Source organism: Phoxinus phoxinus, assembly GCF_949152265.1.
Source record: "Phoxinus phoxinus genome assembly, chromosome: 5".
NCBI classification, from domain to species: Eukaryota; Metazoa; Chordata; class Actinopteri; order Cypriniformes; family Leuciscidae; genus Phoxinus; species Phoxinus phoxinus.
The window spans coordinates 18,883,941-18,908,016 of record NC_136880.1 but is presented as its reverse complement, the minus strand read 5'-3'; the positions used below and the strand labels follow the sequence as shown (position 1 = coordinate 18,908,016).

The 24,076-nt window shown below is 39.2% G+C and overlaps 1 protein-coding gene across 2 annotated transcripts in view; it reads right to left on the bottom strand.

Annotated features, from left to right (window-relative positions):
• LOC306999211 (3',5'-cyclic-AMP phosphodiesterase 4B-like) overlaps positions 1 to 24,076 on the bottom strand; it is a 49,892-nt gene that overhangs the window by 13,553 nt on the left and 12,263 nt on the right. For both annotated transcript variants that reach the window (XR_013797770.1, XM_079613728.1), the window contains exons 3-7: positions 18,699 to 18,919; positions 9,034 to 9,231; positions 7,083 to 7,119; positions 6,892 to 6,962; positions 6,559 to 6,608 (exon numbers count right to left, since the gene is read on the bottom strand). Coding sequence is in view for 1 of the 2 variants with exons in the window: in XM_079613728.1 (XP_079469854.1) it covers positions 6,559 to 6,608; positions 6,892 to 6,962; positions 7,083 to 7,119; positions 9,034 to 9,231; positions 18,699 to 18,919 (577 nt within the window). In the remaining variant the exon portion in view is untranslated. The remainder of the gene's footprint in view (positions 1 to 6,558; positions 6,609 to 6,891; positions 6,963 to 7,082; positions 7,120 to 9,033; positions 9,232 to 18,698; positions 18,920 to 24,076) is intronic.

The following is a 24,076-nucleotide window of genomic DNA, read 5'->3' as shown; positions in this document are numbered from 1 at the left end:
TATTTAATAATGTATCAGTTGCGAGGCCAGAAATTTTTAAAGAAAATTAATTTCTTAGCCTTCCCCTTGTGACTTGATAGTGGGATATATATATATTTTTACACAAACCACTGCTGCTTCTGATTGCTTTTATAGGGAAAAGCTGCCCATGACATCTGGTCTAGGATCAGTTTTCTCCGTAATAGCATAATGGCAATTTGGCAAACAATCCCTTGCTTATATGTGTTTGCGCTCTGGAGAGCGTCAAAGGTTTCTTTTTACAGCGTCGAACAATGTGGCCAATCACAAACATATCTGTTGATTTCTTGAACGCAATGTTCAATCAGAGGTGTTTAAGTTAGAATACACTAACCCGAGCGGAGCGCTCTTTGCACGCTTTCTAGGCGATATATAATAAATTCAGAATTTGAATAAAAGTTTAGTTTTTCATGCTTGACCAGCATCTTTGCAAACTTTTGTGAGTGACATCCGCTAAATTCATGTATTTGAGCAATTATTATTGTCATGTATGCATGATTTTTTTCTCCTTTCCTACAAATATTTTTTTTGTATCTCATTTGATTAAAGGATAATTCCGGTATTTAACACCTTGAGTCTATATTGTAGTTTGTTTTGGATGAACAAGTGTGGTGGACAACATTTTTTTGACAATGGTTCCTCTCTCGAGTTTTTGACTATAATAGAATTGGCCATGGACCCATTTAACATTGGAGTCAATGGGCATGTCCGAAAATGTCATTAAAACAGCCAATAATGTTTGTTTACAAAACTGTTAAACTCACCGAGTGGTTAGTGGTGTTCGTTGATGATTATAAACAATATATCGTCGCAATATATGATTCCAATCCGTTTATTTTGCTATAGTGGAACTATTTTTTCAGACACTTCACAACCGTGTAACTTCCGCTCAAAATTTGAATCTGAAGCGTTAGCACACTCCCGACCACTTGATGGCGATAACTGATGTTTATGTCTCGCGGGACACTCACGGTCACAGTCGAGTTCAACTTCATATTGCACTGGTCAGTGGTCACGTCTTTCAATATTTTCAAGGTTTTGTTTGTTTATTTCGCTTACTCTCCCGGAGCACAGTTGCTCTGCTCGCTAGCCTTATAAGAAACGGAAGCGAGCAAAAAGACTACATCGACCAAATGTAAACAGCCCCCTTTCCGTTTCCGGTAGCGCATTTATATTAACAAGCACTCAGTCCTTCAACAGAATTCAATGGGATTTTACAAAATGACGAATAAAACACGACAGAAACTGTATTTCGCAACACTTTTTGTTTCTGGAACATCAACTAACACCACTAATCACTCAGTGAGTTTAACAGTTTTGTAAACGAACATTATTGGCTGTTTTAATGACATTTTCGGACATGCCCATTGACTCCAATGTTAAATGGGTCCATGGCCAATTCTATTATAGTCAAAAACTCGAGAGAGGAACCATTGTCAAAAAAATGTTGTCCACCACTCTTGTTCATCCAAAACAAACTACAATATAGACTCAAGGTGTTAAATACCGGAATTATCCTTTAAGAGTACTAGCCGTCAATCTGAGTGGGCCAGTGTCAGCCTGACCCTTGTGTAGCCTCGCCATGTTAATGAGTTAAACTGTTGTAAAAAATAGAGTAAAAGTGAAAGTCAAGCATTTAGTCATGACACATTTCAGTAAAAGTATTAAGCAATGAAGTCCCCGTAATCAAATAACAGCAACATCCTCATGCTGTGTTATTACACACGCAACAAGCCATCAGGGACAGCGGTCTGCGTGAGGACTGCACAACATTAGATATACTCTGATTTCGAACTTAAAACGCTTGTGCAACGTACGTGAGCAGAGTTTTCCACCATTTTCAGCGTGTGAGTGAGTGAGTGAGTGTGTATCTTCCTGCCAGGACCATGAGGCGTCTACGCTTTCAAACGCACAGGAAGTGAAGGTACTGGTTGGTGGGTGGTGAATGACGTCAATGAGGCTAAGAGGCCTCTGAAACAGGAACCAAAACATCCCACAATCCTTTGCCCCCCTCCTCTCAACTCTCAGCTCAGTAGATCAGTGGCGAAAGCTTTTTACACCTGGAGCGCGTGCGCGCACACACACACACACACACACACACACACACACACACACACACACACACACACACACACACACACACACACACACACACACACACACACACACACACACACCCCTGCAGGCATTTACTACACATGTGAGCATGACTTTTTTTTTTGCAGCATAAACCAAAAACCACTTGGCCAAATCTTACAAAAACATTGTACAATCTCACATTTCACCTTGCATATCAGAAGAAAAAAGGAATTATATTTAGCATAAAAGGCCTGGTTTAGGACGATTTAAGATTTTTTTGAACTGTGACTATTTTCATGACAATTGAGCACTTTTATTCTCTTCACTATAATGATAATTAAATATATATATATATATTTAATATTCCCATTATTCGTTTACGTTCAAATCTTGTACAAATAATACCATGATGTAGGCCTGTAAATTCACTACCATGATCAAAAACTGGGCTGGAACAATGCAATCACAAAATAAATGTATATATGCAGTAGAAATATTGCCTAGTATATTAAAAGTCCACATATGTGTGTATTTGATCTTTTATGTGGTTGTTTTTTCTCTCTGTATAGGTCTAAATAAAAAAAATGCACACACATACATGGTTCCATTAATGCAATTAAATGCAATTTCACCCCTAATTTAAATAACAATACTAATATATTTTATTCAGAATTTTTTTATTTCAGATTTTGGGGAGGAATATGACCCGGATATGTTTAATGAGATTCACTTACTTAAACTCTCGCACAAAACCTCTGAACACTTTCATGAATTTCATTAACAGCTGTGCGCACATTATCCTGCTCTCGCATGCTTACGCACGCATGCCTATTTTCACATCCGCACAAACACACACACACATGTATGCGATAAACACAGCTTTTTATAAGCGTCGCGGCGCTGCATTTACGCACTTTGCGTCTCTGTGGTTTGTGTGAGTGTAAGAGGACATGCAAGCATGTTATCTTACTCAAACTTTCATTCTCCCCCCTCCACCCACACTCACACCCTCATTTCTCTTTTCTTCAGAGACGCTGGGATTTTCAGGCCGCTCAGATGGAGAGTTGCGGTGGCCATTGTACTAACCGTGATAAGGGAGTGTTTAAAACGTGCACAAGAGCCCAACGACACCTGCTGCTTCATTCCACAAAAACAAGAACATGCCCGGCTTACATTTCACCCCAGAATCAAAAGGAATTGTTATCCATTGCATTGTGAAAATGATGCTTATTTTTAAGACAATTAACAAAAAATATAATTAATTCACCAATTTATTATTTACATAATAAAGTATGTCAATGTAATAACAACATTTATTGCATTTGAACAGAGGTTTTTTAAGTACCTGAAAACCATACGTAAGTAAAAGTACAGATACCTTGCAACGAAAATGACACCATAACAAGTTTTAAAGCAAGACTAAATAACTTTTTTTACCTTAAATAATGTTTCCAAAACCGTATCAGTGGTTCATCAAGTCGTAACAGGGTGAAAGGCACTTCTGGATTCGCTTTGTGGTGCTATATCTGCTATAACCACACTATGCAAGTTTGCCAGATCGGGTCGCGTTTCTGTAGTTCGAGTGAGACATAAGAAAACTACAAATTTGACTTGCTTTACGTCAAGCGTTATATTAGTCATTATTTTGTTTTTCTTCGTTTCTGATGTCGCAATACATCATACTTTCATGAAATCATGCAACACACTCTACCTTGTCTGTGGACATCGCTCATTCCAAAGCCAGCGCTGGATCAACAGCGAGCGTGCATGCGACGGTAGCTGCTAAAATTACGGTAGGCTAAATTATTTATGACAGCGGTAATGAACAATTCCGCTTTAAACCTGTAGGGCGACCGCAGAGGAAAAGTTCTTTAGTGTTGCTTCAGTCATCAATTTCAATACGACTTTAGTAAAAGTCTTAGAGGTTGTGATTTTAACAGTACTTAAGTATTTTACTTGTACTGAATAGGCTCAAAGTCTTCAATGCCTATTCAATGCCAGTGAAAAACAAGAAACTTTCTAATGTTTATTTTCTTAAGTCAAAATAAAACTGAACACCTCAATATTGCAATCGACAAAACAGCCTCTTAAATGTCTACAGACACTCAAGTCTCAGTTAAGCTTAAGTGCTCAAAAAGGGCATAAGTAAACCAATATCCTTCAAAAGGGTTTCTTCAATATAACAGATGAATGGTTAAGTAAAGAGAAATAGTCAAAGCCTACTTGCACAGGATGTGCTGGTTTTGGCCTCATAAGGCAGTCATGTCCTCATCTCATATATGAAACACCTGCGATTCACAACTACCTGCTAATGCACTCGCATTCACGTAAAGTAGCCTCAACAAGATTGGGTGAGTAAGAGCTAAACACACAAGATATAGTACCTTCAATGCCCTGTAGGCGATATCACTTTTGTAGCAGAAATAAATAAACTGCTGCAGAAAAAGTTAGATGTCATGCGAAATGTAACGAGTGATTGAACACCCTAACACCCAAATGTATTGGAGTAAAGAGTACAAATACTTATTCAAAACTCTAGTCAAGGAGAGAGATAAAGAAGCTGATATCTTTGATACTCAGTCAAATTACAAAGTAGCCAAAAAGATTCTTAAAGGGGTCCTATTATGCACTTTTACGAAGTCTTGATTTGGTTTTGGGGTGTACTAGAATATGTTTTCATACTTGCTTGTTCAAAAAATAATAATTTCCCCACATATTTTACATTATTACATCTCCTCCTTCCCCAGTCTGTATGATGTAAATATTAACGATCAATTTCAAACCATTGTGCAGAACGAATTTCAAGCACGGACTTTGCAAGCACAGATTTCACAGGACGTTTCAGAGTAATATGTTTTTTGTTGTAATTTTCTTATAGATACGATGTTATCCACCATTTAATCATATGTGTCGGATAACTATGGTAATACAAACAGTAATCGATCACAAAATCATGGATAATTTTCCTAAGTTGTGGTGAAGTCTTACAAAAGCAAGAGCTTACAAAAGCTCAAGTAAACACTACATCAATACTGTAATGTTAGTTAGCAGGCTAACGGTAACTTAACATCATAGCTATCATAAAACTACATAAAGCTTATAATTGGAACCGGTAATAGAAAACGACTACAAATAATAAGACATACGAACAAGTTGTGATCCATAAACAACAGATTGTCCCGACAAAATGGGAATGACTAACGTTACGTCTTTCAGGAGATGCTTGTGTGTGTATAGCCTGCACTCTCTTCTGAAAGCTGTTCTCCGTAAAATGTGCAGCGCACAGACAAACATCGAGGTTATAATGTTCAGGAACAGTGTTACAATTACATTTGAACCTCTCTAAGTTCATCAGAAAACAAACGTTTTCCGGGGTGTAAAAAACAGCGACAACAACTCTTCCTCTTCTCTAAAGCAGCCCAACATGCCGCCTCACCCCCTTTATTGCGTGTTCCCAGGGGAAGGGTTTATGTCAATTTTAGGGTTTGTGATGTCACCATCCCGGGGAAAAGCTCGCTGTAGTCCCTACCAGCCGTTTGTTTTAGCCCTTTAAAAGCTATTTCTGTAAAAGCAAATATCTCCCTTTGCATTGAACTTTGAGCGTCGTAACTTTGCAGATGTTGTTTATCCTCAAACAGCAACATTACACACTAACTAAAGTTAGAAAAGTGAAATCATAATCAAGGACCCCTTTAAGCACAGGTACTAATTACTTTTACTCAAATACTTTACACCACTGCATTTGAACACCCCATGAAACCCCATAAACACCCCAAGATAATATGGCAAACTGAACTGTTCCCTGATTGTTTATTGAATAGTGGAGAAGGGGTAGGTTTTAATAAGCTTATGCTTCATCCTACTCCTTTTCGGACATGTTGGTTTTTAATATTATTAACATAAATTGTTTTTTTTTTTTTTGTTTTTTTTTTTTCAGTTTACTTTCTTTTGTTACTTGTTTTATGTTTATGTTCGAAATAAAGCATTAAATAAATAAATAAATAAATAAATAAACTGAAAATATTGACTGCTCATCTTGGACTCAAGCATAAGCATAATTTTTTTTGGAAAGATTGATTGGGTCCTTCAATATGTTCCGTCCAGACATAGCAAAGAAACATGCGATTGTCAAGCCACTTCATTGGGCCTTTAATGCTGTATTTGTATTCATTTGTATTTAATTTACCTATGTCTGTTTTGAGGTGAAATACGAAAAGGCTCCCAGGTGACATCAAATTTGAAACGTTTTACATCTTCCCCTGAGATTACCCTTTTCCCCAGGATCCTTTAACGCTCTCTCAACTAAGGCAATGTTTGCCACTTTAGGGACACAAATCATAGTCGACCCTTCACGATACTGCTTCAAGTGAAGATGATATGAGTATTTACATTGAGGTTTACAAGCACTGTAAGGGAACTTTCCTCAGTCTAACGTCTGTGAATGGATTCAGAAGATCTTACCTGACAGGTTGCCTTTGGTCATTGGCGGTTGACTGCTGACTGGTGATCTTCTATTAAGGGGAGCAGAAAAATAAATACATTAGAAAGAAGAGCAGGAAAATAAATGAGAAAACATTCAATAGAAACTGATAATTCCATCACCAACTGATCACACTAGACTTAGCATCAATAGACATTTCAATAGACATCATTACACTATTATCATTATAAGAATGAAGGCCAGTAGGTTAGTGTCGCATCCATCCAGTCTGACAAAACATATTAAGTGAGTTCTGCCCTCTTGTGGTATTTTTTCATATTACATTTTATGAAACGCATGTAAACGTCACTTACTTGCTGGAGGGACATGCCACATTTGTCAGGAAGCTGACATTATTCCTCACAGTGCGAAGACTTGCAAGCACCTATTGAATAAAATGACAGCAAAACAGATATTAAAGGACGTGACACAGTCCACACGTGTAAAATCATTCACATTTTGTTCATTATAGTCGTCCATTCCAGAAAGCTAAAGCTAAACGTACCTGAGCAAAAGGAGTGACTATCAGATCTTCACCATGTCTGACAACCAAAGAACACAAAAAAATCATACAGAATACAAAACCTTTATGCTGTATTGTCCATGCTAGAATAATTTGCATTCCGTACTAAATAAATTACTTTATTAGTTGTTTACTTCATACTTCATGTAATATACTGAGCAATATGTTAAGACCAAACTGTCTCTCAGATTTAAATAGGTTATGTTATGCATTATTTCTGCATTGCTTCTGTAGTATCTCTTCTTTTTGAACTGCAGCTGCAAAGACTTGAATGATTTATTGCAGACGAGTCCTATTCGTGGAGATCTTAGCAGCAAACCTGCTCTCACACACTTGCCTGTAGGTGTGTGGTGTGGTGAACCTCAAGACCTTTACTGATTCAGGTGTGTACCGATTTTGAGCTAAATTACGTTGGAAGTTATATTAGACTGTGGAATAATTTGTCAAGGACAATTTCTCAGAGGAGGCTAAAAAAATGAAGATGAAAAAAATTACAATAGTATAAAAATAGTATAAAAAATTGAAAAAAATTATATAACAAAAATAATAATAAATAAATGTAAAAAAATAATAAACTACTAAATAAATAATAAAATAAAAATATAACATAAAATAAAAAACTAAAATATGTAAACAAATGAATAAATAAGTAAATAAAAGACTAACATACATGTGGTAAAATCAAACAAACAAATGCAGTTTAAAAACTACAAATAAATAAAAAAATAAAATGAATAAAAAAAGATCAAATAGCTTTAAGAAAGAGTAAATAAATAAATAAATCGTTTTCTTGTGATCTCGACTTAATTTTCTCATGATCTTGACCTAACAAAAGTTGTTTCTCGTGATCACAACTTAATTTTCACATGATTCCGACAACAAAAGTTGTTTTCTCATGATCTCTATCTCTAAAGTTGGTTTAATATTGGACATTCATTAGAAATTCAATCTTTTCTTCAAGATTAAATGACGTGCAATCACAAAATAGTGGTAGTTCATGCTGTATCTCGTTCAGATCATGCACGTAAAGCATAATTTAGAAACTAAATAGATCTATATTGACCTCATCTGGTCCAAGCACCAATGGCCCATGACCAATTAAACATTTGAAAAAGTATATAATGTTTATTTGTTAAATATTTTTGGAGAAATTATGATATTGTATAATACTGGAATGCAGAAATACTACACAGCATAAACTGTCATATAACTTAAGACATGTTAGTAAAAAGTAAATGTGCTGCATGTGCTTCTGAGCTGGTGCCAGGTTATATGAGAAGGAACCAGATCTATGCATTTGTTTCCATTCAAGTGGATGGAAACCGATAGAAAAAGATTAAAGATTCATTATCCTGTGGCTTCCTCTAGTGGGCAAAGGTAACATCACAGTTTAGAATTTGCTGTTAGCCTCCCGAGCATCATCAATTCATGAAACTAAGCTTGTTTGCTCAGATTTGTTCTCAACATCATTTAATGTTAAAGAAAAGACAGAATGTCGAATATCAAACCAACTTTATTGCAGTTATTATTGTTTTTTTATGTCAAGAGCAAAAGAAAACAACTTTTGTTATGTCGAGATCACAAGAAAATTAAAAATGTACTCTTAAGGCTTCCGTACAAACAAATAAATAGTGCTGTTTTTGTGTAAATTATTGACATTTATCTAGTTAGGATGTTTATTAATTTTTTTTACATTTTGCTATAGCATTTCTCACCACTTCTCGACTTCCATTGGAGTTGTGGGCAACATTAAAGGGAACGCATTCATGGATACACACTTCAAAAATCTACTTGAAAAAGTAAATTGTATTTGGCTCACAATTTTCAACAAACTGTTATAAACTGTAACTGGACTAAGCACCTTTGATTTATTGTACCAGTATCGGTGTATTATTGTGCCAGTAAAGGTGTAAAGTGCTGATTTTTTACTCACAACTGTTCTCCAACAAGGGAGGAGTTGCGAGAGGTGGATTTGGGCGAGAGGTCATAGTCACTGTCGGAGCGGTAAAGGAAAGACTCTCGCCGTTGCCCGTGACTGGCCATGTTGGGATGCAGGACCATACCAGAGCCCGGTGACACTTGTAGGTCCAATGGACTGCAGCCGATAGAGGGTCCATTCTCCACCTCCAAACTATACAGACAGAGAGACACATAAGGTCAACACGGTGATTACATGAATAAAATAAAACAAATTGTTCCCACTTATAGGCGCAATACATCCCACAAACTAATATTAAAGTCTGCAAATGGAAAATGACGATATGCATGCAAAATCACATACTTTATTGTTTAAATCTATAAACAGCACATCAAAACCAAACCAAATGTTGTTGTCACTTTAACAGAAGTCAGAAGACGGTTTCTTCCTGTCTATGTGGCTGGTTCTTATTAAGAGTAAACTGCAAAATGGACCAGACTAAAGTATTTTGCAAGATAGAAAAGACTTCCCATATCTTTTGTCATGAACAATCATTATAAAATCTGGTTCTTGAAGCAAAACCAGTTGAGATGCTGATGTAGACAGTGTAACATGAAAAGCTCAGAGGCCTGGAACACAAGTCTGATTCGTTCAGTCTAAACAGAGTGAAGTCTGATAAAGTCTTTAGATACAGGTGGAAAAAGTACACAAAAAGCAAAAAGGCAAAGGAGAAAGAAGGATGTCAGAGTTTAAAAGAGAGAAGCATGCAAAAACTATTGAGTAGAAAATAGCGTACTGTAGTCAATGCAAGAGCTAATAGAAAACAGCACTGAACAGAGATGAAAACATTGACGGAAGAAAGGGAACGTGGAGAACAGGTTAAAATTGATGCTTTGAAGTGAAGGTCATTGAGCTGCCTGCTTCAGTGAGTAAGCAAAGCAAACCATTTGAGAAAGACAATTTCCCCATAAATAATGTAATATATATATGTACTGTATATATTTATATTGAAAACATCTTACGACTGTAACCCTGAGAAGGAGAATGAGACGCTGTGTCAGAAGTAGTGAAGCTATGGGAATGCCTCTGCATGACTGCATCTGAAGCACCTGTTTAATCACTCATTGGTGGAACGTCGTACAGTGATGCGTGTTGGCGTTACGCGGAAGCTATAAAGGATACCTGGACCAAACATAGTCAGCTTCTGATTGGCAGAAGTAAGTTGCACACAGGCATGCTGGAAGTATGGCAGGGCGACGCAACATCTCGTTCCTTTCTAAGGGAACAATGGTTACAGTCGTAACCTGAGACGTGTCGCAACCCTTTGAGGGAACTCGTTCTGCGTCAGAAGTAACAACGCTATGGAGACAATAATACCCACAATGCCATACTGAAAACTGCCTGTCCTAGTGTGAATCATTTCGAGCACAGCTTAGTACATAAGCACCTGAGACCCTGGAGCTTCTCTTGTTAATGCCAAGACGTGTGACACAAATAGAGGAGGATAAAAGACCTGCAAGAGTACTGAGCGAGAAAGCCTCAGAACTCTGGCATCTATAGCAGGTCTTCACCTCAGTGTGGCATGAAGATAACATGATACCAGAGGGTGTATCCCTAGATGTAAGTAAGCAGCTATGGCCCAGCAGAAAAGCAATCCTGAAGGAACTCCATCACTGAACCAACCAGGTAGTTACTGTGTCCAACTGGCGATTCCTGCACCTTGAAGTAAAGACTATCCACTTCAAGGCATATAGTTTCCTCGTGGAGGGAGTTCTAGAGTTAGGATGGTTTCAACAACCTCAGTTGAGAGATCAGTGTTCATGAGTTGGTCCCCTCAGGGGTCAAACCCACAAGTCCGGGCAAAGGTTTTTGCCCCCTGCCTGGGACAGAAGGTCCCTCCTGATGGGAATCTCCCATGGAGAGCCATTGAGAAGAGACATAGGTCTGAGAACCATACTCTAGAACTCCCGGGAGCAGATTGATCGGGGGAAATAGCATCCAGACGAAGCCTTGGTCATGTCTGCAACATGTCATCCAGCCCTAGTGGAGTTTAAAGCCCCCCTGAAATCAAAAGGTCATTTTTTTTTGCTCTTAGTATGCATATATTAGCCTTAAGATTATGAATTTTTATGACATCACCTTGGACTTCAGCTTCTCATCACATCTTCTGTCCAATCAAATGCTCTCTAGAATCTGAAGCGTCCCGCGACTCCCGCCCCTATGCTATAAATACCACCTGGTCAAAGCAACCGTAGTCCGTGGCTGTAACTGTATGTTCGGTAGTACACACGCACTCAGTATCAGCTGCTCGTGCTCATCAGTTCTCTCAGCACAACATGCCTCAGTTCAGTGAACTGTCGGAGTTACTGGAGTAACATCGTTTTTGGATGTTAAACATCAACATCAAACGATGTCATTGTTTTTGGTCCAAAAAAACTTGACGAGATTCAGTGCATAAATAAAACTTCCCTTAGTGATTTTGTAAAGCCTAGTGTTAAAAATTTGGGATTTGTCTTAGATAGTGATTTAAAACTGGACAGGCAAATCAGCTCTGTGGTGAGGTCATGTTTTCTCAATCTACGGCTATTAGTTAAGACGAAACCGTTTCTTTCTAGCTCTGATTTCGAGAAAGCAATCATATCCATTGTTTTTTCAAAAATGGATTCCTGTAATTCCCTCTATTTCGGTGTGGATACTGGAGCAATTATGCGTCTTCAGAAAGTCCAAAATGCGGCAGCAAAAATGTTAAAGTCGGCAAAAAAATATGATGCCGTGACTCCACTTCTAATTTCTCTTAAGTGGTTGCCAGTACGTTTCAGAATTATCTACAAGATCCTGGTACTAGTTTTTAAGGCGCTGCACAATCTAGCTCCAGTTTATCTGTCAAACCTGGTCACTCTTTATACCCCTCCTAGATCCCTGAGATCGGAGAACAAACAACTGCTGTGCACTACCAGGACAAATTATAAACATAGAGGTGACAGAGCCTTTTCTCGAGTAGGTCCTAAACTGTGGAATGACCTTCCTATGTCCATTAGATCAGTCACATCCCTATACATGTTCAAACCAATGCTGAAGCAACATCTTTTAAATTCCTATGCTAAAAAACTGTAAACTGCTTATTGTCTATGTGTGTTATGTGTTTTTCTATTTATCCCTTTGTTCTGTGCTGTTTATTTGAGGACTGTAAAGCACTTTGGGCAACGTGAGTTGTATTAAACTGTGCTATATAAATAAAAAAAATAAAAAAATAAAAAACAATAAAAAACATACTCCGGGATATTGGTTTATTTCGAGTCAGAGAGACTGTCAGGTACGCCCGTAAGCGAGTAACTTTAGAAAACTGTGGATCAGTGCTGACTCAAGACGCAAACTGTTTTGAAAGATTCGGTTCGATTTGGTGAACTGTTTCGACCGGTTCACTAAAAAGAACCGGTTCAAAAGAACGATTAACGGATATCACTACCGTTGACACGTACTTCACGGAGCAATATGGGTTGGATATGTGAGCTTGGTTGCTCAAACGCTCAAGTTTTATTCCGTTTTCCAACTGAATTTTGGTTAAGAATGAAATGGCTTGAATTTATTCACATCTCTACTATTGAATCCAACGTATCATCAGTGCTTGGATTCGTTTCCATGGTGCTGTCAAGTACGAATTGCAAACTAAACTAAACGCTATTTGTTATTTGAAAAGGGGGAGGAGTCATTAAATACGCCTTAGCTTCCAGTTTCAGTGGAAATTACGTCAATGCATACAAAGCTGCGCGTTCCAAGGCACTTCAGTGGGCCTTTAATGCATGAGGAAGAACCACAGCAGACAGTGAGTTGTTTCCTAAGAATCAAATAAGTCCACTTCTGCTTGGCCGACACTCTCCATATCTGCTCTGCCTGCTTTCTTTCAAGACTTGATTACTGCAATAGCCTCTTATATGGTCTCCCTTCCTCTGTTTTACAAAAACTCCAATACGTTCAAAATTCAGCTGCTCGCCTCCTCACTCACACCCGTTCAAGACACCACATCACCCCTGTCCTTCAACAACTTCACTGGCTCCCCGAACAACAATGCATTCACTACAAAGTTCTGCTCATCACCTTCAAAGCCCTCAATAACTTGGCACCTCCATACCTCACAGACCTCTTACAACACCATCGACCCTCCCGACGCCTCCGCTCTGCTGACTTGAACTTTCTCAAACCTATCACTAAATCAACACACCGAACTTTGGGGGACCGAGCATTCGCCATCGCTGCCCCTACCCTCTGGAACTCACTTCCCATCCATATCAGAAACTCGGACTCACTGACCACCTACAAAAAACTGCTCAAGACCCATTTGTTTCAGCTAGCCTACAAAACATAAAAACTATACTCTCCCATCTTTATTTATCCTTATTTATATATTTTCTTTTCATTTTTTTTTTCTGTTGCTTGAATATTTGTAAAGCGTCTTTGAGTTTCCCTGTAAAGCGCTATAAAAAAACCTATGTATTATTATTATTATTAATGCGTTTAAATGCGTTTTAGGAAGGATTGTTCAAGTGCACCTATGCAGCCATTGTGGAGGTGTGTGTGTGTGTGTGTGTGTGTGGGGGGGGGATCTTAACCGTTCTATTTCATCAGAAACGATCTGAAAACAGGGCTTTAAGTGTAAAATACCGAACTTGTCCTTTAAAGGGGTGGTTGATTATGATTTCACTTTTCTAACTTTAGTTAGTGTGTAATGTTGCTGTTTGAGCATAAACAACACCTGCAAAGTTGCAACGCTCAAAGTTCAAAGCAAAGGAAGATATTTGCTTTTTAAAAAATATTTTTTTAAGGACTACAACAAACGGCTAGTATGGACTACACGACATTCCTGCCACAACATAAAATTGACATGAACCCCGCCCCCGGGAACACACACTCCATGTTGAGAAGAGGAAGAGTTGTTGTAGTCGAGCATATTTGTGCGTCTGCTCAAGCTGTTGCATCCATCTTTTCACATGCAATACGTAACACAAATGCAATAGCATGTCACTCTGTAGGCATCTTACAAGAGTTCCCAAACCAGCAATTTTATAGATTATCATGACAGAATATGCTAATCAAAGACTTGAAGATAGTTAACTCCACATCAGCAACATAAATTCATCAACTTACAATTCAGAGACTGTTGCATTCTACATGTTGTCACTTCTTCTTGAGTCTCTCCATCATTGTCAGACTCCAGTTTAAACATAAAAGGCAGAACAGTTTCAGACAGTGCGTTTAGTGCGTGTCTGTGTGAGTTTTACACACACACACACACACACACACACACACACACACACACACACACACACACACACACACACACACACACACACACACACACACACACACACACACACACACACACACACACACACACACACACACACTCTGCCGGGAGCAGCAGCTCATTTGCATTTAAAGGGACACCAAAAAAATTATCATGGGGTATTTTGAGCTAAAACGTAACATACACACTCTGGGGACAACAGATACTTTTTATTTTACATATTGTAAAAAGGGGCAATAATAAAAAATAAAAAAATGTGTTTACTTATTTGGTACCCTTGGAATGTTTTAGTGATTTATCATTAAGATCACTGCTATTACAAGTTATTATAACAATATGTACTATCCAACTGTCTGTTTTGGGTTGACAACATAATGAACAGTAACAATGCAAATCAATTATAAAAGAAAGGACATTGAGAAGGAATCTCAGCTGACAGAAAAATAGGCCACAGAGTGACATGGTTAAAAGGAACTGGGAGAAACGACATTGGGCGTTATGCCAGAAGGTTGCGAAGGGTGTCATCAGAATGATATAAAAAGCCGTCATGGGTTGATAGAAGAGTCTAGAAACTATCACCACCTCTTGCGTGTGTGCGTGTGTGTGTGTGTGTGTGTGTGGTAACAGGCAGCTATCGCAAGAGTCTAGTTACTGCTGAAAGTGCAGAATCATCATAAGTGGCATCTGGAGGGCAGAAACTCTACAGGGAATATGAGGACCCAACAGTTTTTTTTTTGTTTTTTTTCACAAAATAATTTTTTTACTTTTTCTGAAAATGTGAAAAGTGCTTGCCCATAAAAAACTCACCACTGTGCTGCTAGAGTGTTGTTGGTGATAGCTAAAGTGCTCTATGTAGTAGCTATGATGTCGCTAGGGTGATCTGGGTGATTGATTGTCCAAGTTAAAGAGCCAGGTAACATTTCGGAAATACACATTTTTTTTTTTTTTTTGCCGTATCGAATAACGTTTTTTTTTAAACAAGAATGCAATCCTTAACAGAGATCCACTAAAAGTTGCTGTTAGATCAACAAAAAGTTGCTATTACTTTGGAGAAGCATGACCACTCCCATGAAGCATTGTTTTGGGTTTGGACTTGGAAAGATTTTTTGAAAACATGTCTCTTGTGCTCAACCAGACTCCATATTTGTGATCAAAAATACTGTAAAAACATTAATATTGTCACGCTAAAATATCTGTTTTCTATTTTAATATTTTCAAATGTAATTTATTCTGGCCACACGGTGGCTCAGTAGCACTGTCGCATCACAGCAAGAGGAAGCCTTTCGATGTGGAGTTTGCAGCATAGGTGAATTTGACAAAAAAAAAATGCCTGTAGGTGTGGGTGAATGTGTGTTTGAGTCCTGTGATGGACAGGACATCCATCCAGTTTGTCTGCTGCCTGTGGCCAGCATCCCTGAAACCCACAGGTTAAGGTGGAATGGATGGATGTAATCAATTCCTGTAATGCAAAGCTGAATTAATTTTCAGTATCATTACTCCAGTCTTCAGTGCCACATGATCCTTCAGAAATCATTCTAATATGCTGGTTTGCTGCTCAATAAATATTTCTTCTTATTATTATTATCAATGTTGAAAACAGTTGTGCTGCTTAATATTTTGTGTGGAAATAGAAAGTTCAAATGAACAACATTTATTTGAAATAGAAAACTGTTGTAACATAATAAATGTCTTAAACTGTCACTTTTATTTGACCAATTTAATGCATGCTTGCTAAAAAATAAAAATAAAAATTTAAAAATAAAATAAAAAATAAAATCTTACTGACCTCCAACTTTTGAACAGCAGTATACACACATACATGCATACAATATACATAGTATTCATGTAAATATAGCAATTAACTTAAAAAATAAATAAACTAAGAGCCGTGGACAGGAACAAGGCCGGTCTCCGGTTTCTCATGGAGGAGTTCCGGAAGGATAAAAGGAGGAGTGACGACAGTGAAGGACGAGAGAGGACCAGGCCTGGACTATATATGTTGTGCTTTATTATGTTTATATGCAGCAGCCATCCATGAGGTGCTGCCGCTTTACTTTTGTCGTTTGTTTATTTTATGAGATTAAAGTTTCGTTGAATGTTCCCTGGTTCCCGCCTCCTTCTTTACTTTGCTACATCAAAGGTTTCTTTTTAAATGAAACCATTGTTATAGATTTGATCACATTATTTGCAATGCTTCATGAGAGGAGTGTTTTCATATACTATTTTATATACTTTTTTTGCTTCAGATCATAGCTAATGATGTATTGACTTTGATTCAGATGTAATGATGCGATTCCCTTCTGAGCTTGTTGGTTTGGTTTATTGCTTAGATCTCTCTAAACAACGCCTACAGAGAAATACTTCTGAAACCACGGCTTCAGGAAAATCAGGCGGTCACCGTTTCACTATTCCGATCCTTAGAAATGCTTGGATACCTCCCTCAGTGACGGTCGATATATTTGTTTTAACCCATTTTGTAGCTCACCGGGTGAAAATCCAATTCCATAGAAAAGTAATAGCAGCACATCAATAAACCACACAATTTGAGGTTTCATTCATGTCCAAAGGCACAAATTATGCACTTAAATATGATACAAATTTCCCTAGATTAAAGAATATATTAATCATCCATCCTGGTGGCAAACATATTCAAGAAGTGCTTTTGATTTCAATAAAAGCTCACAGTAAGACTCAATTAAAGCAAGGATACAGCAAGACAAAGCTGCAAACACTGAGTCTTACCAGGTATGAGACACAGCCACTGTGAAGCGTCTGCGTTGGCGGACAGTTTTATTCACCACCAGCTTTCTGAACATGCCTGGGGAGTTCTGGGGTGAGTCTCTTGCACCAGCTGTGTGCTCTTTCACATCAGACTGACAGCCTGTGTCCAAACTAATCTCCATCCTCTGACTGACAGGGCTAATGTCAGAATCTTGTTTTAGATCCATGAGGAAGTGTCATACACAGAGATTTGTGAAAGCGCTAAGCCTTAAATCCAGTGGCTTGGCTGTAGAAGTGTGTGTTGAGGTGCCATGTAGGCCGGACTCTGTTTACATTCAGTCTCTGTCACAATCTGGTTCAATCCAACCCTTTTTCCTTTATCCTCCCCTCTTGCCTACTTGTCAGGCCTCTGCCCAGAACGCCCTCCCCTCCCAAGAGTCGCCTTTCTGGAACATTCTTGGAACTTCTACATGTGCAGCCTACTTGGCCCAGTTTAGATGGAGTATGAACTTGATCCAGACAGACAGGTGCGGATAAAGAGGCGGAGTTCGGTAAGACATTTGTTAATATTAATACCAGGTTTAAACAGCAATGTTTTACAGCTGACAATTTTTGAGCATATCACCCAAAACAGATGGTAAAACCAGGTGTAAACGGGGTCTTACGTTTATTTTACAGGATTACTTAAGGTTAATTGATAACATATATTATGTATATTCCACAAAAATATAATCTGTCATTTATTTTATTGAAGTGTTAACTCCTTGGCATGTTCTTAAAGGAATATGTCTTTAGCTATGATGGGCTACAGTGAGCAGAATGAAATGAGAAATAAGCCGAATCAATAGAACACAAGGTAGTTGCGCAGTCATCACGCATAGCAAGACATGTCATCACAAAATTCTATAAAAAGAAGAATTCAGTATTTGACATCATTATAGAATTCAATAACAGAACAGGCTTTACTATATCAAGGAGAGCATTCTATGACATTTTAAACATACATTACTATACACTGTAAAAAAAGTTGAGCTAACTTAAAAAGTTGCTTTAAAAAAAGTTAACTCAACTTTTTTTTTACAGTTTTACACAGACACAGACACACACACAGACACACACACAGACACACACAAACACACACACAGACACAGACACACACATTCTCACACACACACACACACACACACACACACACACACACACACACACACACACACACACACACACACACACACACACACACACACACACACACACACACACACACACAACCAGTCAAAAGTTTAGAATAATTAACATTATTGAAAAAAAAGCCAGCTTTCTCTGTTAGTGGGCGGGAACTAATGCGCAATCTGAAATCTCATTGGCTGGCACTCATCTATTACCGTCTCGTTCTGATTTCAGCAAATCAGTTCAACCGAACACTGACAAACTGATTAATATTCATGAACCCATCCAGCTCATCAATCCTTAGTGCATTGTATATTGTTATAAGTAGTCGAATTAGTAGTAGTATTTTGTATATTGCAAAGTACAATAAAATGCATATTAAAATACAAAGCACTTAAAAGTTCAACTTTGTGTCATCTTGAAATATTTATGTGCAGACACAATTTTATTATGTTGTATTTGCCGTTGCATTCAAAATTGAGCTTACCTATCAGGGGGAACTGGTGTGATATCTATACGTGGTGGAGTAATGAAGCCCAGTGACGTGGGTCTGGAAACGTGATCTTCTTGAGGACTGCGGGCCCTCTCTGTCTGTCTCCATGACAGCGGCGGCAACACAAGGGTTCCCGAGTGCCGTCGGGGGCCTCGCCAGAGATCCACGCCCAATGTAGCGCCTGAAGATGTACATCCTGAGAGGTCCTTGCTGTCCTAACATAGTAAGAAAAGAGCAGACATGCATCAACTGTTAAAGAAACACCTACAGTACACACAGTAGGATCATCTATATAATCATCAATGAACTAATTCATACATATAAATGAACAAATGAATGAATATTTGCAAAGAATATGGACTGTTTACAAAATCCTGTAGTGTGTTCATGCCTCTGAAAGTCCTTTCTTCTTGAAAGTCCGTTTTTCAGCTCTTGCCATAAACCACCTGTTATATACAACCCAATCAATTCACTAGCCAGTGAAAAAAAGACTGAAAATTGGGGAGTGAAATTTTCAATTTCACTCCCCACCCCCAACTTGAGTTTTTCTTTGTCAGTCAGCTTGGCACATAAATGATGTTCGTCTCTTGGTTTGTTTAGATTGGGTTTAGGTTAGGTTTCTTTGGGTGATCTGCGGCGCTCTAGGGAGTGAGCCTCTCAATTGCGCTACATGACTGATATATAGAGCCCTTTTCTGTTTCTACTACTCCAGCATGTTGACGCTATCTCCTGACAGTTCTTTATAGATACAGCGTGTTTAATGTCTGGCTCCCTCACAGTGATTGCATATCACTGTCAGTGTAGCCTCTGGACAACATCCTCTTTTAACAGCCTATAGCAGGAGACTGAATATATCACCACAAAATATGTTTATAGTTCAATTAGAATTGCCCGGAAGAGAGGAGTGTTACCAGGAATTCCTCGAGCACAGCCTGTAGATTGGGACCATACAACAGGGATAACTGATGAGAATCCAGAAATTGAGAAGAGAGAGAGAGAAAGAGAGAGAAAACAGCAATGCTTCTGTTTGACTGCTTGAGTATCAACAGGAGTTTAAGGCTATAACTCTGGCAAATCTAATAAACACGTTGATGGAGAGCTGTATGCAATTGCAGGAATTGGGTGGATCATGAATCCTAAAGCAATGCTATAGTGTGATCATATGCATTTTAGTGTTTTTATACAACAACAAATTAGACTAACTGAATATACAGTGCAATGTTGTCATTTGACATATCTATATTGTCAGGGTTATGTTACTGTAAGTTTGGTTGTCATTTCATTCTTGTGTTTCTGTTTCTCCCTTCAGTTTAGTTCTTGGTTAAACCTTGCCTTAGTTACTAATCAGTTTAACCCGTGTCTAGTTTAGTTGCCTTTGTTTGTCCCCTGTATATATAGCTCTGTGTTTCTGTTACTCCTGGTCATTTGCCATCATTGTTTTGCGAATGGTTTTGCTTATTTATTATTCCTGCTTATTTATTCTCCAACGACCTCCTGCGTATTTGATTTGTTTATTAAAGATTATAGAAAGAGTATTACTTTGTGCTTTGTGCATGTTTGATTACCACAGCAATTATGAAAGAAGAGCCGACCCAGACAAAGACAAGTAAACACAAATAAGAACAACATGGACTGCTTAGTGAAAAAGGGCCGTACACTGGAGGAGTTCTTGAGCTGCACCATGTGGCGTGCTGGAATGATGAGGCCCTAAAAAGCATATTCTGGAGTAGGATGGATGACATTTTAGGCAAAATGCTGCTGTTGAAGAAGGGTCACAGCCCCCTGATTGACTTCATCGGTAACACCTTGTGGGTGTGCGGATCCTCCTTGACCGCGGGCGTCGACAAGGAAGACAACATCAGCTCTGACTCCCCAGAACCAGTACCACCTCCAGCAGCCATCATCTCAGCCCGGAGTGTCCCACAACGGCAGAATAAACTTCTGCCACAGACCAGACAACGGACACGGCCAAGGAACCAGAACCAGAGCCCGAGCTCACCAGGGACCCTGCGCTAGAGCCCCCTCCAGCCATGGAGCCAGAGCCAGCCATTATGTCCGCCCGGAGCCTGAGTCATCTTGAGGCTAGAGCTTGCCAACAGGCTTGTCTTGGAGTTAGTGCTGACAGAGCAGTCCACCCCAGAGCCAGAAGAGGAGCGCTGGCTTATTGATTTTTGGACCACAGACCCAGTCCCCACCCCTGAACTCTCTCCTCCTCAGTCTGTCTCTGTTAATTACCTGGATGTTCCCGCCCGGTATCCTTCCCACCCGATTGTTTCCATTTCCTCCACTGGCTCCATTGCCTGGATTCGGTTGCTTCGCTGGTACCACTCAGCTCCTCTGCTCTCGCCGCTGGCTTCCTCCAGCTCCGCCTCAGCTTCTTCACCACCAGCTCAGCCTTGTGACGTGGATTCCCTCCAGGCCCATGACGCCACCTTGGCCTGTCAGCGCGTCGGCTCCACCTTGGCTCGACTCTCCCTCGGCTCCAGTGTCATTACTTGGGCTCCACCTTGGTCCGCCACAGACTTACGGGCCTCCGGCTGCACCTCAGCCCTCCACCACTTCGACTCCACCGGGCTCCTCCTTCCCTAAGCCTCCTCCTTTGTCCTCGCTCCCTCCGGTTTCACTCCGATCTTTCGCCTTGGACTCCCAGTCCTGCTGTGTCACCCAGGACAGTCGTCCTTTGGGCTCCGCCTGGGTCTCCTCTTCAGGCTCTGCTTCCGTCAGTCGGTCCCCAGGACAGGTCCTCCCTCCGCTGGCTCCTGGCGTCACCCTCTACCGGCTCCTCGAGCTCCCTGTCCATCACCAGCTCCTCATTCACCTCCAAGACCCCCACCTGCCATCCACAGTTGACTATTACAGTGCGAGGACGACTCTTTGTGGGGAGTAATGTCAAGGTTATGTTAAGTTTAGTTGTCATTTCATTTTTGTGTTTCTGTTTCTTGTATTTCCTTTCAGTTTACTAGTATTCTTCTTTGTTCCCGTTTGATTATCACAGCAACTGTGACACATATTAATATTTGCATGTACATGTTGCATTACTAGTGTTTGACAGCCATCATTCTTAATTTTACTGAACAGTTTTATTATTACCTTATCATATTTAGACTAACAACAGTCCCAACTGGCTGGTATTTAAACAGTGTAAGAGCACAGGCATGACAGCATATGACATGTGCTGAGAAACTAATCTTTGTATGTGACAGGGCTTCATTCGTTCACCTGCTGATGTTGCATAACAATGCACAGCTGCTGACCATGGTGAAACACATTTGAAAAATATTTTCCAGAACAAATAATCATTCTTCTGCATAAATGACAGGTTTTCCAGTACGCATGAGAACCCCATTTCATTTCTGCAATGCTAAAATAAATGAATAAATATATCAAATTCCAATGACTGCATGTGAAAAAATTCTATATTACTGAAATTAAGTATTTATATATAATGGGCCCCATTTTAACGATCTGAAACGCAAGTATCAAACGCGAAACGGAAGTAACTTTGTGGGCGGATCTAAAATGGGTTGGTCTGAAGAAACTCATAGGTGTGGTTTGGGCGTAACGTGCAAAAAACCAATCAGAGCGTCATCTCACATTCCCTTTAAAAGCAGGAGCGCTTGTTCCATGGCGGATTGCTATTATGATGGCAGATTTGCCAGGTGCACGCAACTTACATGATGGTAAAGGGGATTTTGCAGTCTTCAGAATTTAGTTTCCTGGTTCTTGACGGACAAGCCACTTTGTCAGGTGTCTTGCCACTATTGATCAAACAGGTTTGATCCGTCATTACTACAATTAGCCTGAATAATTTGGGTAAATGTGTAAGCTAGATTTATGCCTATTTTTTCACATCTTCATAGACACCGCAATGATCTCCCTCGTGTGGTAATATTTTTCCTTGTAATTATGTATGGTTTGCAAAAATATGAACTCCTGCGTCTGTGTAGATGAGAGAAGCAAAGTGTGTGCGCGTTGTGCACACGCTACATTATGGCCAAGCATGCGCCCTTAAAATAACATCTGAATAACGTGCCACTGACTTTAGACTAGGTTTTTCCTGGTCTATGGCGGAATTGTTTTCTCAAACGGCAAAATAGCACCAGGGAACGTTTGCGCCGGAACACGCCTCCTCTTTTCGCTGAACCGCTGGAATAAACATTATTACAAGCTTACAGTTTTGAATTGAGCTAAGGCAAGCCGATAATTTTTAACACTGGCTGGTTATGTAATTGCTTATTTTATTTTGGATCATTTTTAACCCCAAAAGGTTACAGACTGCAGCTTTAAGCATTAAAAAGAAATACACAAACATTGGAAGGCCATGAAACAAAATGACTTCATATAAATGAGAGGGCCTAATTAATGGAGGGGAAATTAATTGAAAGGAAAGGGGACTCCCATGAGAAGTGTATGAAGTATCATCTAATAATCATGTCACGCTTTACAGATGTTACAAACAGTGGAGCCAATGCAATATAAGTGATGCCGCCTCAGTTCAGACAGCATTAAAGCCCAGAAGGCTTCTACGCTCTGGAGTGAATGAGAACAACATAGAGGACGAGGGAGAAAATGAGAAATTTCCATTGGCTAAATTGAGAGGAACATGGTGAAGGGTAACACTGCCCATATTGATCTAATAAATAAGTAAAGGAAAAATAAAACAAAAATAGAGATATACATGAACACTATGTCCAGAGACCGGCCAATCGCTGGGAGGATCAGTTACCTTGGTAACCACTCTGACTCCTTTAATAATGAGTTTGATTGAGGGTTAAGCAACAAGGCTTGTCAGTAAACACGCACAGCCAGTGTTTCAAGAGGGGAGGATAGTCTTGCGTTTGGATACAACTGGGGAAAACCCATGCTTGGCTTCCTTTTGGCTTTGCAAAATCCACTTCAAGTATTAAAAGTGGAATAAATGTGAAATAAGGGTGTTAGTATATGCCCTGCAGTTTAGGGAAACAGTTAATGCACAAGTCAGTAAGTCCCGAAGAGATCATGAGCATCTGACAGAACAGACTCTCTCCTGTAGCTTAGAGAAACAGATGGGCAGCATGTTCTCTTCCTGCGGTCATGTGAGAGTCACAGCGCACACCCTTCTGCCTCACATTCACAGAACTGTAAAACCAGACTACTAATGGTTCAGTATGTGTCAAGTGAGAAATTGACAAATAATTGTGTATTCTTTGAAATACACATTTCATAAGTAGCTCATATTGTTATTATTATTATTAGTGGTTCATTTCAATCAAAAAAGGGAATCTGAGCTATTTCCAGTAATATGAGTATCACATGGCTTAACGCACTTAAAATGATTTCTCATCATACATTGGACTTCTGTTCTATTTTTACATATTTACAATGTCAATAAG